The sequence below is a fragment of the Oreochromis aureus genome, linkage group 7 (assembly GCF_013358895.1).
Source record: "Oreochromis aureus strain Israel breed Guangdong linkage group 7, ZZ_aureus, whole genome shotgun sequence".
Lineage (NCBI taxonomy): Eukaryota > Metazoa > Chordata > Actinopteri > Cichliformes > Cichlidae > Oreochromis > Oreochromis aureus.
This window is the reverse complement of record NC_052948.1, coordinates 4,545,539-4,563,824: the sequence shown is the minus strand read 5'-3', so window position 1 is coordinate 4,563,824 and position 18,286 is coordinate 4,545,539. Positions and strand designations below refer to the sequence as shown.

The following is an 18,286-nucleotide window of genomic DNA, read 5'->3' as shown; positions in this document are numbered from 1 at the left end:
CTTTGTGCTGATGTTAATTACAGATGTTATGGAATTTCTGTTAACAAAGTCTGCAGACACGGTCAACTGTAGTCAGTACCTTTATTACCACGAGAGAGCAAACAGACAGTCAACACTGATGGTGCTCTGCGCTCTGGGCAGCGCAGTTTTATTTATTAACCTTTATTTAACCAGGAAGATCCCATTGAGATTAAAAACCTCTTTTTCAAGGGAGACCTGGCCAAGATAGGCAGCAGCAGGTGTCTCACAGTTACAGAGATTACTCAAACATAGGCATCAACAACACACATGCAACAATAAGTGAAAGAAAACAAAATAAAATTCGATTAAAAAAAAAAAAAAAAGGCAGTTAAAATGACAATCAATCTAATTAAAACAGTTGCATATTATGGACTTGGCCTCAAGGATTCGTAGTTTAGATCTAAAAGCACTTAATGAAATGAATTCAGTCATTTTCCAGTCCTTCTGCAGTTTGTTCCAAGCCGAGGGTGCTAAATTGACAAAAGCTCTTTTACCAAGTTCAGTTCGGGCAAGTGGAACAGAAAGCAACAAGTAACCATGCGGACTAAGAGAATACCGACCAGCATGTTTCATTGCAAGCAGGGAACATATATAAGAAGGCAGCAACCCAAGTATTGCCTTATATATAAAACTGTATAAATGAGAGTTCCTCCGACTTACCAAAGCAGGCCATCCTACCTGAGAGTATAACTCACAGTGGTGAGTCTGAAATTTACGGTTAGTGATGAACCTCAGAGAAGCATGATACACAGAATCAACCATTCAAGACATTGAGCAGAAGCATTCATATATAGAATATCACCATAATCCAGCACAGGCAAGAATGTTGCAGCAACAAGCCACTTCTTTGTATTAAAAGAGAAACACAACTTATTTTGAAAATAAAATCTCAGTTTTAACTTCAGGTTTTTCACAAGATTCTCTACATGTGGTTTGAAGGTGAGCGAGTCATCAATTAAGATTCCCAGATATTTATAGGTGTGAACCAACTCTATTTTATTACCTTCAAGAGTGGTTACCGATGGGATTATTTGGGCCAAATTCCTTGATTTAGAAAACAGCATGAGCTTTGTTTTGTCTGCGTTGATAACAAGTTTGAGCTGAAGTAATGAGTGCTGGACAGCAAAAAGGCTTTCTGCAAGGAGTCAATGGCTTGGACAAGAGTTGAACCACAGCTGTAAATAACTGTATCATCAGCATAGAAGTGCAAATTTGCATCTGGCACATTTAGACCAAGATTGTTTATGTAAATGATAAATAGAAGTGGACCTAATACAGAACCCTGTGGCACTCCATTGTGCACTGTAACAAAGTTAGAACATAAACCGTCAGATTTTATGCACTGAGACCTGTTACTGAGGTAGTTTGAGAACCATGCCAAAGCTCTCTCAGAGAGTCCTGACTGGAAGAGTCTAAGTTTTAAAATACAATGATCAACAGTGTCAAATGCTTTTGACAAATTAATAAAAAGGGATGCACAGTGTTGTTTTTTATCAAGTGCAATAGTAATATCATTTACCACTCTAATTGCAGCTGTGATAGTACTGTGATTCTTCCTAAAGCCTGATTGATATTCAGATAAAATGGCATTGGTATGTAAAAACTCCTTTAACTGCTCACACACAAGAGCTTCAAGAACTGTGTGTTTGGTGTTTGGTTACTTACTTAAGTGGAAGTACTGTGGAAAGTTTTACCTTACATACATGGATCTGACAGTACAGGATCTGAGGAGGTTCTGAGGTAACTGTTTACAAGATGTTATAATCTATCCAAAAGTTCTTTGCAATTTTACACTGAGAAACATTATCCTTAACATATTTGACCCACGTAAAGTACTATGACCATCACACTGTCATTTATAATTGTTTAAATAACTCGTGTCTTAAGTCATTCCATCACACAGAAAATAAAAAAGCCGCGTGGTTCACTTTTATATCACAAAATGTTAGAAATATAAGTCGTTCATAACAACCTGAAAGGTTGGGAGTTTAAAATGCAAAACAATGGAAGCAGCAGTAGAAGACTACAATGTCACGGATGCACGGTGTCTATTATTGTGTAGACATTTATAAATAAGAGCTTAATAAAGACGCTTCATTTCTTAAGAAATATGCAGATGGAGTGATCTTTATCAAAAGTGGAAGTTACATCTGTGGCTAAATCATTATACACCACAAAAACTTTAAAAATCTATGGTGTGTGAGGCTGTGTAAGTAAAGGGTGGCTTGCCCTTCTCACCCACGTGTAACAAACCATCTGTTGGGGGTTGTGGATTTGACACCTCAGCATTGTGAAAGTGGGGAAACATGCTTCTGGCTGCTTACAACTTAGAATCTCATTTCTAAATTAAATTCAAATGTTTTTTGTAAGTATGGCTGATGTATAATTTGACTTCTAAGGCACACACACACACACACACACACACACACACACACACACACACACACACACACACACACACACACACACACACACACACACACAAAAGTGTAAGGTGTGAGAGATTAAACCATTACACACAAAACTTCAAAAATCTAAAGAGTGAGTGAGACTGCTAGCTGTGTTGTCCAGCAATAAACTTATCTACAATGTGTTAGTAAAGAGTGCCGTGTACTTCTGGCCCATTAAGCAACGGTTTAACAAATTTCATTGCAAATTATAAAAGGAATCTGGATTTAAATAGAACATAGTAGTGTTGGATTAAGTGTGGGAAACACTAGTATAAGGTCTCCAAAAGTTGAATCTGTTCATCTGGACGTAGCGTTTTGTGGGAGAAACGTTTCGTCACTCATCCAAGTGACTTCTTCTGATAGGTTTGTAGCTTAAACCTATTCGCTGGAACGTTAAAGGCAATGTAATTACACAGCAAGCAAGACACGAAGTAGGCAAAGTTCTTTGTGTTACTCATGCATGAGGGAGGCCTGCCTGGAGCCAAGTGTCGTTCCACCCACTTGACCTCCGTCAGACTCTCAGCCAGGTTCCCCATAGCACTCCTTTTATTGAGGTTACTTGAATATGCATAGGGTCATTAACATATGATGTATACATACACACAAAGAGTATCTTGCCTGTGGTTTTGTAAGTGCGTGTGTGTGTGTGTGTGTGTGTGTTACCTCCTGCTGACCAAAGGGTCGTAAACGCAGGAAGCTTACATCAAAAGAAGCAGATCTTTCAGATAGGATGTATCTGCAATAAAACACTACAGCCCCTCACCCAGAACCTCGAGAATCTGGGGAGGGGGACTGTGAAATTCCTTTCATCCCACAGTTAAACAATATAAAAATGGATGGTAAGCATAAAAATGACAAACATTTAACTATTCACTCTGACATCTTCAGTCTCAGCTGACTGCAGGTTTCCCCAAACCTTATAAACAGTACATTTGCATAATGACTGAAACCAGCCCACTGAAGGAACAATGGGCTGTGAGGTCAGTTCCTTAATCATAATTATGCAAATTCCCATGACCATTGATCAACAATCACTGACCAAAACCCACTGATCAAAGAACACTGATCAATGGCCATGAGTACCATTCACAGAGAGTTGGGGAATGGCTGCAATCACAGCATTGTAAGATGGCGAAAGATGTACCCTTAGGCCCCTCCTCGATTCAGAGATGGTCTTTCCTTTTCACGTAAATGGCCTCCTTGACTCCGGCGCTCAAACCAGCGTTCTTCCCTGTCCAGGATGTGTACATCCTCATCATTGAAAGAGTGTCCACTGGCCTGTAGGTGTAAATAAACTGCAGAGTCCTGGCCTGATGAGGTAGCTCTTCTGTGTTGTGCCATCCGCTTCGCTAGAGGTTGTTTGGTTTCCCCGATGTATAAATCCTGGCAATCCTCCTGGCACTTAACTGTCTGCAAACCACCTCAGCATCATTTAAGTCCCAGTTAAAATCAGTGATTGTTCCCTAGATGTTATTGTGAAAGATTTCAACTCTTCCAGAGCATCGAGATGATCCAGCTCCAGCTAACCTGATCAGATCTAAAAGCAAAAAACATTTAAAACGTTTAAAAACATCCTTTCTTAAAACAAAATTTCATGCATCCTAACTTATATTAACATCTCCATCTAACAGTTTTCCCACCTGAACAGATGACAGCAGCATCCTGACCATGTTCACATGTGTTTGAGCCAAATCCACTGTGTTGACACTCAGCTAGAGAACTTTCATTTCCTGAACAGGTCACATGATCAAGCCAAATCTGTCCAGTTCCTGCACCAAAGTGCGCTGATGGAGGAACTTCCAGTGCTGACCCACAGTTTAACTGTCTGCAAACCACCTCAGCATCACTTAAGTCCCAGCCATCATCGCAGACTGTTCCCCAGCTGTTACTGTGATAAACTTCAACTCTGCCAGAACATTGAGTAGATCCAGATCCAACTAATCTGATGTCACCTTTTATGTAAAAGACACAAAACAAACTATATTTCAACGTACATCGCTTAAAGAAAATATGGATGCATAACATGCAAAAACACTGACATGCAATTTCTTCCAAATCAAAAGATGTTGTCACCTGAACAGATGACACCAACGTCATAATAATGTCCATAGTAGTTGTAGTAGTAGTAGTAGTTGTTGTAGTAGTTGTAGTAGTTGTAGTAGTTTCCCCATCCAGTGTGCTGACATTCACTTAGAGAACTTTCATTTCCTGAACAGGTCACACCAGTGAGCCAGACCTGTCCAGTTCCTGCGCCAAATTTAGATGATTGAGTAGCTTCTAGTGCCGACCCACAGTTTAACTGTCTGCAAACCACCTCAGCATCATTTAAGTTCCAGTTATTATCAGACACTGTTCCCCAGACGTTATTGTGAAAGATTTCAACTCTGCCAGAGCATCGAGATGATCCAGATCCAACTAATCTGATGAGATCTGAAAAGGAAAGAAGATGAAAAATATTTTCAAACATCCTTACACAAAACGACTTCATGGAAGACACCAAAGAACAGAGTTAACTTCCAATATCATGTATATTTAACAGTTTTCTCACCTGAACAGATGACAGCAGCATCCTGACCATGTTCACATGTGTTTGATCCAAATCCACTGTGTTGGCACTCAGTTAGAGAACTTTCATTTCCTGAACAGCTCACATTGTCAAGCCAGATCTGTCCAGTTCCTGCACCAAAGTGAGCTGACTGAGGAACTTCCAGTGCTGACCCACAGTTTAACTGTCTGCAAACCACCTCAGCATCATTTAAGTCCCAGCCATCATCGCAGACTGTTCCCCAGCTGTTGTTGAGATAAACTTCAACTCTGCCAGAACATTGAGTTGATCCAGATCCCGTTAAAATGATGGACACAGCTGAAAACAAAACACAGAAAAGTTATGAAGGGGACAAAACAAAGAATGCTTTCAGTCTCCAGCCAGATCTACTGAGCTATAGTAGAACGGTAAACTGAGACATGTAATAGTCAGAGTCATCACAGCTTTACCCTAAAAAGCACTCTATAAGAAGTCCAAAGGATTTGCTACTAACTCCGAAAAGACTTTCAGCTCCCAAATTTGAAATATAAGAGATTTTGTGAGGACTGAAGAACATCCATATTAAGAAAGTTGAAGCAGGAGACTCTGTTTGAATTACAAGACCTGAAAAACCTAAGAAAAATTTATATTTCAAAGTTTATCAAATATTTCAAATATGTGGTGTCTCATAAACACACACACTTTTGAAGATATCTTCCATGTTGCTGTCATAAATGTGCATTTGAAAATATTCAAACTTTACTTTACGGTGGTTAACATGATGTCTGTAAGATTGTGCATTCTTTAAAAATTGCTTTATTTCTCTGTGGATCTGAGCTGCGTTTATAGAGGAAGATGCAAACATTTCACCACTCAAATACTCAACAGTGTGGTTATTGCATGGATCAGTTTGACTGCTCACACTGAATTTAATGATAAAACACATCAATAAGTGGAAGGCAGAGGTCTAAAAGAAGGTTGTTTCCACATTGTTTAATATTTATCAGATCATCAAGAGAATATCTCACCTGAACAGATGACAGCAGCATCCTGACCATGTTCACATGTGTTTGATCCAAATCCACTGTGTTGACACTCAGTTAGAGAACTTTCATTTCCTGAACAGGTGACATTGTCAAGCCAAATCTGTCCAGTTCCTGCACCAAAGTGCGCTGATGGAGGAACTTCCAGTGCCGACCCACAGTTTAACAGTCTGCAAACCACCTCAGCATCATTTAAGTCCCAGCCATCATCACAGATTGTTCCCCAGCTGTTATTGTGATAAACTTCAACTCTGCCAGAGCATCGAGTTGATCCAGATCCAGTTAATCTGATTGGACCTTTTGATGAAAAAGACATAACACAAACTATTCTTTAATATATGTCCTTTGAAGATAATAAAGATACATATCACACAAAGACACATTAACATGCCGTTTGTTCCATATCAAACAGTTTTGTAACCTGAACAGATGACACCAGCGTCGGAATAATGTCCATTGTTAGAGTAGGAGTAGTAGTAGTTGTTGTAGTAGTAGTAGTAGGAGTTTCCCCATCCAGAGTGTTGACATTCAGTTAGAGAACTTTCATTTCCTGAACAGGTCACACCGCCAAGCCAAATCGGTCCAGTTCCTGGACCAAAGTAAGCTGATTGAGGAGCTTGGAGTGCCGACCCACAGTTTAACTGTCTGCAAACCACCTCAGCATCATTTAAGTCCCAGTTAAAATCAGTGATTGTTCCTAGATGTTATTGTGAAAGATTTCAACTCTTCCAGAGCATCGAGATGATCCAGCTCCAGCTAACCTGATCAGATCTAAAAGCAAAAAACACAAAAAAACATTTAAAAACATCCTTTCTTAAAACAAAATTTCATGCATCCTAACTTATATTAACATCTTCATCTAACAGTTTTCCCACCTGAACAGATGACAGCAGCATCCTGACCATGTTCACATGTTTTTGAGCCAAATCCACTGTGTTGACACTCAGCTAGAGAACTTTCATTTCCTGAACAGGTCACATGATCAAGCCAAATCTGTCCAGTTCCTGCACCAAAGTGAGCTGACTGAGGAACTTCCAGTGCTGACCCACAGTTTAACTGTCTGCAAACCACCTCAGCATCATTTAAGTCCCAGCCATCATCGCAGACTGTTCCCCAGCTGTTACTGTGATAAACTTCAACTCTGCCAGAACATCGAGTTGATCCAGATCCAACTAATCTGATGTCACCTTTTATGTAAAAGACACAAAACAAACTATATTTCAATGCACATCCCTTAAAGAAAAATATAGATGCATAACATGCAAAAACACTGACATGCAATTTGTTCCATATCAAAAGATGTTGTCACCTGAACAGATGACACCAACGTCATAATAATGTCCATAGTAGTTGTAGTAGTAGTAGTAGTTGTTGTAGTTGTAGTAGTTTCCCCATCCAGTGTGCTGACATTCACTTAGAGAACTTTCATTTCCTGAACAGGTCACACCAGTGAGCCAGACCTGTCCAGTTCCTGCGCCAAATTTAGATGATTGAGTAGCTTCTAGTGCCAACCCACAGTTTAACTGTCTGCAAACCACCTCAGCATCATTTAAGTTCCAGTTGGAATCAGAGACTGTTCCCCAGATGTTATTGTGAAAGATTTCAACTCTGCCAGAACATCGAGATGATCCAGATCCAACTAATCTGATGAGATCTGAAAAGGAAAGAAGATGAAAAATATTTTCAAACATCCTTATGTAACCCTGGTTAACATAGTTGTCAATAGATAAAAGCCTGTTAGTAAAAACAGTCTTAAGAAATATTACAGGTGATAAATATTCAGTAAATAGAACATAATGGTTAGAAAATTCATTAAAAACATCAGCAATGATATAATTCATGGTATAAGATTTCATTTGTGTTTAAAAACATGTTAAAAGGTTAAAAAACTTGCTAATTTATGGTGTTTTTATGTTAATTAAGGTAAAATGGCTAAAATATGTGTTCAGACTCTTATTGTGAAAGGGTACGCTGTAGCGTGACTCCTGTGATCAGCCACACCCAATCGGGTTGTTCCTTCTTTTTGAAGCTGGAGAGGGAGAAATGCAGACAGTTCTTGCGGAGCTGCTGCCTAAACGAGTGAAAAAAATATTAAAAAACAAGCCAGAAGTCTACATAAAGCCATTGTTGTACTCTGGAGAATATATTTTTGTTTTCCGACCTGTCTTTGCCTTGGTGACGTTGTGAACGTAACGAACGGGACTTGGTGAGTTCAGAAATTGTATTTTATTTCATGCAAGAAATGTTTTGTTGTATTATATTGCTCATTTCATGCAAATGGAAAGTCAAGGTAGCAGATTTATGTTGTTTTATGTTAAAAAACGGTGGATTGGTGCTTAACCGACACACAGGCTGTAGTTCAAAGGCCTTTGACGGTGTTTCAGCGCGCCATATTGGCGTCACCTCATTTAAGACTGAATAAGCTGGAAAAAACGGACTTTTACTGTTATTTAAGGGCTACCCGTGTGTTATTTTCAAATGTTTATGCATATTGCTTTGTTGTTATGGTAGGCCATTAAGGTTTGGATCGGGAAATGCCGAGCTAGAATCGGAGTTTGATCCGCTGAGCGAGAAACAAGATGGCGAGCCACCCAGGGACCTATTGAACTGTACCGAGCAGGAAAAAGGAAACGCCCCCTGCTGGACGTTGAACTCTTTCACTAAAAACTGGTAGGATTAATCCATACACCTCTGCAAAAGAACAGTGGACTTTCAAAGCACTGGATAATCATTCAGAGCAATTCCAGGATTTATAGTTAAAGGACACAGAGACAATTTTCTTTTTTTTATTTGTTTGTTTAAGGGATTTGTTCAGCCTTTTGCTGAATTGTTTTCAGTTTTTACATGTTTTGTAATTTATTTTGGACAACCAATTTTAATGCTGTAATGGTGTTAATGGAAATGTAAATAATTTTGTTGGGTTAAAACAAAATAAGGAATGGTTGAAATTCAAAGGTGAACTTAGACCAAGATTAAATTAAATCTTGGGCTTAAAAGAACTAAGCTTGAATTAAAATAACACAGTGTTAATTCAAATAGATCAAAAGATAAACTTGAACTTAGAACTTGAAATGAATAAAACAATAACCTAGGTTGAAAATAACATCCTTTTAAAGCCAAATAAAAGGTTTTGAAATAAATAGGATAAATTAACAGAAATTACTGAACTAAAAGGGAAAGAAAATATCTTGTTTTCCTTAAATGTGAATTTGAATGTTTTATGTAATGTGTCTATAACTGTCTATTATCTCTGTCTTTTCCAAGATAATAAGCCGGCAATTTAAACGTATTTTCTGGTCTGTGGTCTTTATCACACACTACACTCATTACTACTCTAGTAGCCGAACCTAACTGGTCCTAGCATACTGTAACGACTCCAGAAGTGTTACACTTACACAAAAAGACTTCATGGAAGACACAAAAGAACAGAGTTAACTTCCAATATCATGTATATTTAACAGTTTTCTCACCTGAACAGATGACAGCAGCATCCTGACCATGTTCACATGTGTTTGATCCAAATCCACTGTGTTGGCACTCAGTTAGAGAACTTTCATTTCCTGAACAGCTCACATTGTCAAGCCAGATCTGTCCAGTTCCTGCACCAAAGTGAGCCGATTGAGGAACTTCCAGTGCTGACCCACAGTTTAACTGTCTGCAAACCACCTCAGCATCATTTAAGTCCCAGCCATCATCGCAGACTGTTCCCCAGCTGTTGTTGAGATAAACTTCAACTCTGCCAGAACATTGAGTTGATCCAGATCCCGTTAAAATGATGGACACAGCTGAAAACAAAACACAGAAAAGTTATGAAGGGACAAAACAAAGAATGCTTTCAGTCTCCAGCCAGATCTACTGAGCTATAGTAGAACGGTAAACTGAGACATGTAATAGTCAGAGTCATCACAGCTTTACCCTAAAAAGCACTCTATAAGAAGTCCAAAGGATTTGCTTCTAACCCGAAAGACTTTCAGCTCCCAAATTTGAAATATAAGAGATTTTGTGAGGACTGAAGAACATCCATATTAAGAAAGTTGAAGCAGGAGACTCTGTTTGAATTACAAGACCTGAAAAACCTAAGAAAATTTAAATTACAAAGTTTATCAAATATTTCAAATATGTGGTGTCTCGTAAATACACACACTTTTGAAGATATCTTCCATGTTGCTGTCATAAATGTGCATTTGAAAATATTCAAACTTTACGGTGGTTAACATGATGTCTGTAAGATTGTGCATTCTTTAACAGCGTACACTATGTTACTCTGTTTGTGTCGGGGGACCCGATCCTTGGGGTGGACCAGTTTTTGGCGCAGCGTATTTTGGGGTTTAACAGCCACAGAGACCCGGTGTTTAGAAAAAATGCGTCTCAACTGTTCCGATACTCCTGACACATATGGGATCACTACAGGTTTTCGCCTGGGCAGCGGTTGTCCTTCTCTCCTGGATCGGCTGGAGCTTTCTTTAGGTGCCTTCCAGCTTTGACAAAAGTCCAGCTGGGATAACCACATTTACTCAGGGCCTTCTTGATGTGCTGTTCTTCTGCCTCCCTGGCCGCTGTGTCAGTGGGGATGGTGTTCGCTCTGTGTTGTAGCGTCCTGATGACACCCAGTTTGTGCTCCAGTGGATGATGAGAGTCAAACCTTAGATACTGATCCGTATGCGTGGGTTTACGGTACACGCCAGCTTTTAGATGTCCCCATTACTGATGGAAATCTCACAGTCTAAGAAGGCTAACCTGCCACTTTTGATATACTCCCTGGTGAATTTGATGTGTCGGTCCACCGAGTTAATGTGATCCGTGAATTGTGGTACGTCCTGAGATTTGATTTTCACCCAGGTGTCATCCACATATCTGAACCAATGGCTTGGTGGTGTTCCAGGGTAGGATAGCAAAGCCCTCTTTTCCACTTCTTCCATGTACAAATTGGCCACGATGGGTGAAACTGGGGAGCCCATGGCACACCCATGTTTCTGCCTGTAGAACTGACCCTTGTATGTGAAGTAGGTGGAATGAAGACACAGTTCCAAAAGCAAACACACTTGGTCGATGCTGAGAGTGGTCCTGCTGCTGAGACTGAAGAAGTCACTTGGATGAGTGACGAAACGTTTCTCCCACAAAACGCTACGTCCAGATGAACAGATTCAACTTTTGGAGATTTACTTTCCTGGATGATTGAGAATGCATCAAGACTAGTATAAGGTGTCTATGGAACAAATCTCCTTCAACATTCACAATGACCAAAGTGGATGACTACAGTCAACTGACTGTGTTTAGGGAAAAAGCAGCTAAATACACTGAGATTGCTCCACGTTGTTAGTGAGCTGTGGGTTTGTCAAACTTGGAGTGAACAAAAGCAGAAAAAACAGTAAAAGATTCGGACATTGGAATTCTGGTTTATTTCATGAATACAATGAAACATTTTACAGTCCACAGAGCAAAGTAGCATACATGATAAATGGATACACATAACATGGACAGTGAGAAGTAAAACTCATCGTCTTACCACATGTTATATTTTGTAAACTTAAAATAAACCCCTGAAATTAGAGTTTAGTGTTTTAAGTTATCTATTAAAAAACATGAGTCAACACTTCTTTCTCCCAGCAGCATTACTGAAGTCACACTTTAACGATGCTTTATGTCACAGTCTTTATGATGAAAAAACATGTTCTCTCATTAGCACATGTCTGCGTTGTCACTTGAGTAGTAATATACCTGCAGTCAGCAGAAGAGGTCATCCTTATCAAGAGCATCTCAACTGTACCTCCATAGTTTTCATTACAAACAGTGTCCTTTATCTTATGTCAGAGGTCAACTGAAACCAGGTCCAGCGGAGCCACCAAAGGTTTGTTCACCTTTTATCTTTCCATTACACTTTCTACTACAACCGATCCTCCAAACAGGTTTCACCTTTTGCTTACACCCCCACACCTTTATCTCTGCATCTCAGAGGTCAACTGAAACCATGTCAATCAGAGCCTCCAAAGGCTTTCCACCTTTCTTCTTTACATCCTACTCTTTTATCTCTGCATCTCAGAGGTCAACTGAAACTAGCCCCACCTATATAAAAACACCCTAATCAGACATCCTGTATTTTTCCTCACCACTTCACATCGGCCCTTGAGAGCATAACACTTCATTCATCAGCACGGTCAGCAAACCTAACAGTGTTCTTTTTTAACATGGACAACATATATGGTAAGTAAAACAAGACTATTAATGGATTCTTAAATTATACACCCTAACCCTCTTTTCTTTAGCGCTCTGAAAGACACAGAGGCTAATAGTTTTAAACAGAATACCACAAACAACAGGTATCCTTTAGAAATAAACTGTGATACTTCTAAAACTACATATTCTTAACTCTGCAACAGTTAGACACAGGGGTTACAGTTAGACCCCAACAGTCAGCAGAAGAAGTCATAAAACAATGAAAGAGGCTCCCTTATCAACAGCACCCCAGCACTCACACATCCCAACTGTAGTTCCATAGTTTTCATCCTTTTCATTACAAACAGTTTCCTTTATCTTATCTTGTCATGTCAGAGGCCAACTGAAACCAAGGCCACCTATATAAAACACCCCATCAGATACACAGTATTTTCCTCAGCACTTCACAACTGCCGCAAGGTATAGCGTTTTAACTTTTTATTTTTTCGGATCCCAGACACAGCGGTGTGAGGTAGTTAGCACACAGTCTGGACATGTAGAAAACATTGTTTGTTTGGAACACATCAGCAGAGAGGTAGAATTCATAGCTGTTCATAAGAGTTTAATTTAATCAAACCTCATTTTACGGATCTAAGTGGCTCCTCATCACTAGCCAATTTACCATTTTATTTAAATATCAGAATTTTCAGAATGAGGATCCAAGCGGGACACAGAGGCTGCTAGTTTTAACGCACCAGAATGCAAATATAAATAAAAGCCTGACTATCCTGAGAGCCTAGCTGCAGCGACACCTTTCTTTCACACGGATTCCTGGATGTGTGTTGGAGCCCACTTTGCTACCAGCACAGAACGTTTCTGACCTACGGGCTTATACAATAGAGAAAAGCAACAATACAGCGTGTTTCTCTGCTCCAAGACATCCGAGGGCCTTTCACACAGTAACCATGTCTGTTTTACCCAGCGCATAAATGTCTGTGTGTTAGCGCTGATTATTCAAACCCTGTTTAAAATGTGACACATTTGTTATCCAAAAACATTTCCTCTAAATTTTTCAAAGTTACTGTGTCGGGGGAAATTTCCCAAATAGAAGGCTGCCAAAGTAAAACAGAGACACAGTAAGACAATATAATCAATCACATGTACATGGGTGAACGTCTCGAGAGAGAGAGTCACACAGTACACTTCTTTATTGCAGGTTATATAGGCATGTAGGTTACACAACAGGGCGGAGGCAGTCTCCGCCTGTTCTCAGAATATAGATTGCTTAACTGACAAATGCATATCTTGCTAAACATTCTGTCCGTACTATACTAAACGTCTGCTTAAGTGGCACTTTCCATTCCTCTTTACACAGGAACTTGTCTTCACAGGCATTTGATAAGCATAGGCAAGGCTTCATGTTTATCAGGGTGAATCGTCATTCAGAGTTTACACAATCACAAGCAAAGCATATTTGAAGAATAAACAAAATCTTTTCACATACTGATTTAAAAATTACATTTTTGAATTTGTAATTGCATGACAAACATACGATAGACTCTTGAGCATATTTATATAGCTACATTCACAATGGTATAACTGTGCTATATAAAAGATGCCCAAGCACCAAAGCACTCTAATGCAAGCCTCTAAACTGTATGTTTGATAAGTGCATAAAGTGTACCTCTACCTCTACAGCTGAAAACAGTTTGTATCCGCACTCTGAGGGTCTGCTGAATTGTTTTTAATATGGCACTTTTTTAATGAACTGCAGATGATGAATTCCTCTTTATTGGACATAGTGTCCCTAAGCTATTGTTGTTCATACTTACTGAGTTCCCTAGCTACTTCTTTACTATGTCAGTAAACTTTTTGAAAAGGAAGCTGTTGTAGATTTAAAGAAACATCCTAATTGAAGCAAAGGCAAAAAGTTGGAGTGAATTTTATGTGACTGTTCATATTAAAGCCAACAACAAGTGAAAATCCAAAAACCGGCTCCAATCCTTTGTATTAATGATCTCCCCCTCTCTCTCTCTGTGAGTGTGTGTGTGTGTGTGTGTGTGTGTGTGTGTGTGTGTGTGTGTGTGCCCTCACAGAAGGAAGGTCACAGCAGGAGCTTTTCTCAAACGCATTACCAATCAGTTTATTTTTTACAAGAAGTGTAGCTCATACGATGGTATAAATGTGTTATTTGCGATACTTTATAAATATGAAACTCTAAAGATTTTGTGTTCATGCACATTGTGAAACAAGAATGTAAATATTTTGTGTCACAATGATTTCTATAAAAGCATGTTGTTTATGGGGATAGTGTAACAAATCTTTTGTGGCCCTATTAATGATCAATGGTGATTGAAGAGGAAGCTGAACCCAGGCTCAGGACATTTTCATGACAAGTGACAGCACAGACATCTACTAATGAGAGAACATGTTTTATCATCATAAACACTGTGATATGAAGCATCGTTAAAGTGTCACTTCAGTAATGTTTTTAATAGATGTCTTTAAAACACTAAACTCTAATTTCTGTGGTTTATTTTAAGCTTACAGAATATAACATGTGGTAAGACGATGAGTTTTACTTCTCACAGGTCGTGTTATGTGTATCTATTTATCACGTATGCTACTTTGCTCTGTGGACTGTAAAATGTTTCATTGTGTTCATGAAATAAACCAGACTTTCACCGTCTGCATCTTTTACTGTTTTTCTGCTTTTGTTCACTCCAAGTTTGACAAAACCCACAGACATCCAGAGTTAACTCACTAACAATGTGGAGCAGTCTCAGTGTATTTAGCTGCTTTTTCCCTAAACACAACCAACTGAGAGAAACGCTTGTAGTCCTCACTTTGGTCATTTTGAACGCTGAAGGAGATTTGTTCCATAGACACCTCATACTAGTGTTTCCTGCACTTAATCCATCAGCACTATGTTCTATTTAAATTCAGAGTCCTTTTATAGTTTGGAGTGAAATTTCTTAAACCATTGCTTAATGGGACAGAAGTACACGTCACTCTTTACTAACACATTTGTAGATACGTTTATTGCTGAATGACAGAGCTAGCAGTCTCACTCACTCTTTAGGTTTTGAAGTTTTGTGTGTAGTGGTTTAGTCTCTCACACCTTACCCTTTTCTCCCCAGTATCACAACAGTCTGACTCCCAAAGTACAGATCAGTAAACAACCAATGATTCTAAAGCCAGAACAGAAAGATACAGTTGGAAGATGAACGATTGCGTTTTTATGATGCGTAGTAAAACTACCCCTCTTCTTCTTCTCTGTGTTGTTGTTGTTCTTGTGTGTGTGTGTGTGTGTGTGTGTGTGTGTGTGTGTGTGTGTGTGTGTGTGCCTTAGAAGTCAAATAATACATTAGCCACACTTAAAAAACAAAAACATTTGAATTTCATTTAGAACTGAGATTCTAAGTTGTAAGCAGAAATCTTATCCTCAGCCACAAACATGTTTCCCCACTTTCACAATGCTGAGGTGTCAAATCCACAACCCCCAACAAATGGTTTGTTACACGCGGGTGTGAAGGGCAAGCTTTACTCACACAGCTTCACACACAGTAGATTTTTAAAGTTTTGGAGGTACAGTGGTTTAGCCACAGATGCAACTTATACTTTTGATAAAGACCACTCCACCTGTTTATTTCTTAAGAAATTAAGCTTTTATTTATACATGTCTACACAATAATAGACACTGTGTGCTCTGTGACATTATAGTCTTCTACTGCTGCTTCCATTGGTTTGCATTTTAAACTCCCAACCTTTCAGGTTGTTATGAATGACTTATATTTCTAACATTTTGTGATATAAAAGTGAACCATGTGGGTTTTTTTAATTTTCTGTGTGATGGAAGGACTTAAGACACGAGTTATTTAAACAATTCTAAATGAAAGTGTGATGGCCATAGTACTTACCTCAGATCCTGTTCTGTCAGATCTATGTATGTAAGGTAAAACATTCCACAGTACTTCCACTTAAGTAAGTAACCAAACACATAAAGTCACCCTTACCAATAATCCACTGCTCCTTGAAAAAGTAGCACAAACAGACAACTGACTCAGCAATGATGAGTAGAGCTACCCGAGGCCGAGACTCAAGCGGAAGAAAATTAAAAGTTTTGGTTTTGTGGCTCGAAAAATTAAAGAAAGTATGTTTAATAATTCAACAAGACCTACACTTTCAACACATGTACATTCAAATTTGGATCAGACTAACATCGCTGTTGTTCAGTAGTTTTTAGCCTCTCTCAAAATTCATTTTATAACCTTTATATACACGTTGTCACTGTGTTTCTGTACTACCAGCTGTGAGGGCTCTGCTTTTGCTTTGAGCAGTCTGTTTTTATTTTGTCTCGTGAGTGTGTGTTTTTCAAACGAGTTCCTCGTCAGTTTGATTTTGTCATCACAAACTTTGTGTGAAGTTCACAACAGAGGTAAAGAGATTTAAACACACCAGTTTAAGGAGGCAGCGGTTGGACCAGCTGCACAGGACAGGTGAAGCAGAGAGTGTCGGGGAGATGTGCAACAGAAGCAGAGGGAACATTTTACAAGATGATAAATGGCACATTTAGGTGATTAAGGATTTGTTGACAAGATTAAAAGACACGGCCGTCAGAGTTCAACAACATTACAGTTTGATTAAATAAAAGTTTTTAAACTACACAAGGTTTATTTTCTCCTCTGAGAGTAATCATATTAAACATGTCAAGAAAGAAAGAGTATAAAGAAAAATAGTAAATGTGTGTCTAATTAAACTCTTCCTGTGAACCTTATATCATCCCTTAATATGTTCGGTGTTACAAACTTGAAGAAGCACAGAAAAGATCATCAGACATTAATCTAATCAATTTTCAGCCTTCATTCATTCATATTGAAAAGTTGAAATCTTCCCTGCTAGACCAAAGTGCAGCGTTTAACACCGTTGGCCATAACATTTTATTACAGCTATTATTAAATGGAGAGGCCTCTTCACACACTGAGGTTAATTATGAAGCTCCACATGCTTCTGTGCAAAGACCAGTTCTCTTTACATTACACGTGCTTTAGAAGACATAGCGTACATTTTCACTGCTATGCATATGATACCCACTTTTATTGGTTAAACTGCTGGGATGTCTTAGACACATAATGAGCTTTAATTTTCTGCTTCTAAGTTCAGATAAAACTGAGGTTATTGTAACGGGGAGTAAAAATCTTAGAAACACTGTCTAACAAGATCCTTACTCTGGACGGCATTGAGCCGCCTGTTGTAGTCATTTGGCACATTATAAGTAAAATTGAGACATACAATCCCGTCGCACAACATCAACATTTATTTATATACAAAAATAAAAATGCTTATAGACTAAACCACTACACACAAAACTTCAAAACCTAAAGAGTGAGTGAGACTGCTAGCTGTGTCATTCAGCAATAAACGTATCTACAAATATGTTAGTAAAGAGTGACGTGTACTTCTGTCCCATTAAGCAACGGTTTAAGAAATTTCACTGCAAACTATAAAAGGACTCTGAATTTAAATAGAACATAGTGCTGATGGATTAAGTGCAGGAAACACTAGTATGAGGTGTCTATGGAACAAATCTCCTTCAGCGTTCAAAATGACCAAAGTGAGGACTACAAGCGTTTCTCTCAGTTGGTTGTGTTTAGGGAAAAAGCAGCTAAATACACTGAGACTGCTCCACATTGTTAGTGAGTTAACTCTGGATGTCTGTGGGTTTTGTCAAACTTGGAGTGAACAAAAGCAGAAAAACAGTAAAAGATGCAGACGGTGAAAGTCTGGTTTATTTCATGAACACAATGAAACATTTTACAGTCCACAGAGCAAAGTAGCATACGTGATAAATAGATACACATAACATGGACAGTGAGAAGTAAAACTCATCGTCTTACCACATGTTATATTCTGTAAACTTAAAATAAACCACAGAAATTAGAGTTTAGTGTTTTAAAGACATCTATTAAAACATGAGTCAACATTGCTGGAGTGACACTTTAACGATGCTTCATATCACAGTGTTTATGATGATAAAACATGTTCTCTCATTAGCAGATGTCTGTGCTGTCACTTGTCATGAAAATGTCCTGAGC

The 18,286-nt window shown here is 38.7% G+C and overlaps 1 protein-coding gene across 1 annotated transcript; it reads right to left on the bottom strand.

Annotated features, from left to right (window-relative positions):
• Nucleotides 1-3,934: 3,934 nt before the first annotated feature.
• Nucleotides 3,935-7,383, bottom strand: LOC116327162 (deleted in malignant brain tumors 1 protein-like). Its single transcript, XM_039615809.1, has 7 exons — nt 7,314-7,383; nt 6,800-6,809; nt 6,460-6,683; nt 6,024-6,335; nt 4,545-4,901; nt 4,112-4,423; nt 3,935-4,008 (listed from the first exon to the last, which is right to left on the bottom strand). Exons 1-7 carry the CDS (start codon nt 7,381-7,383, stop codon nt 3,935-3,937), a joined length of 1,359 nt encoding a protein of 452 aa, XP_039471743.1.
• Between the last annotated feature and the right edge of the window lie 10,903 nt (nt 7,384-18,286).

Bases quoted from the DNA above. Each gene is read 5' to 3' on its own strand.
- LOC116327162 (XM_039615809.1), bottom strand. From the start codon at position 7,383: ATGGACATTATTATGACGTTGGTGTCATCTGTTCAGGTGACAACATCT. The intron at 4,424-4,544 runs GTGACAACATCT...TTTACATAAAAG, and splicing joins CGTTGGTGTCATCTGTTCAG to GTGACATCAGATTAGTTGGA. The intron at 4,009-4,111 runs GTGGGAAAACTG...TTTTGCTTTTAG, and splicing joins TGCTGCTGTCATCTGTTCAG to ATCTGATCAGGTTAGCTGGA.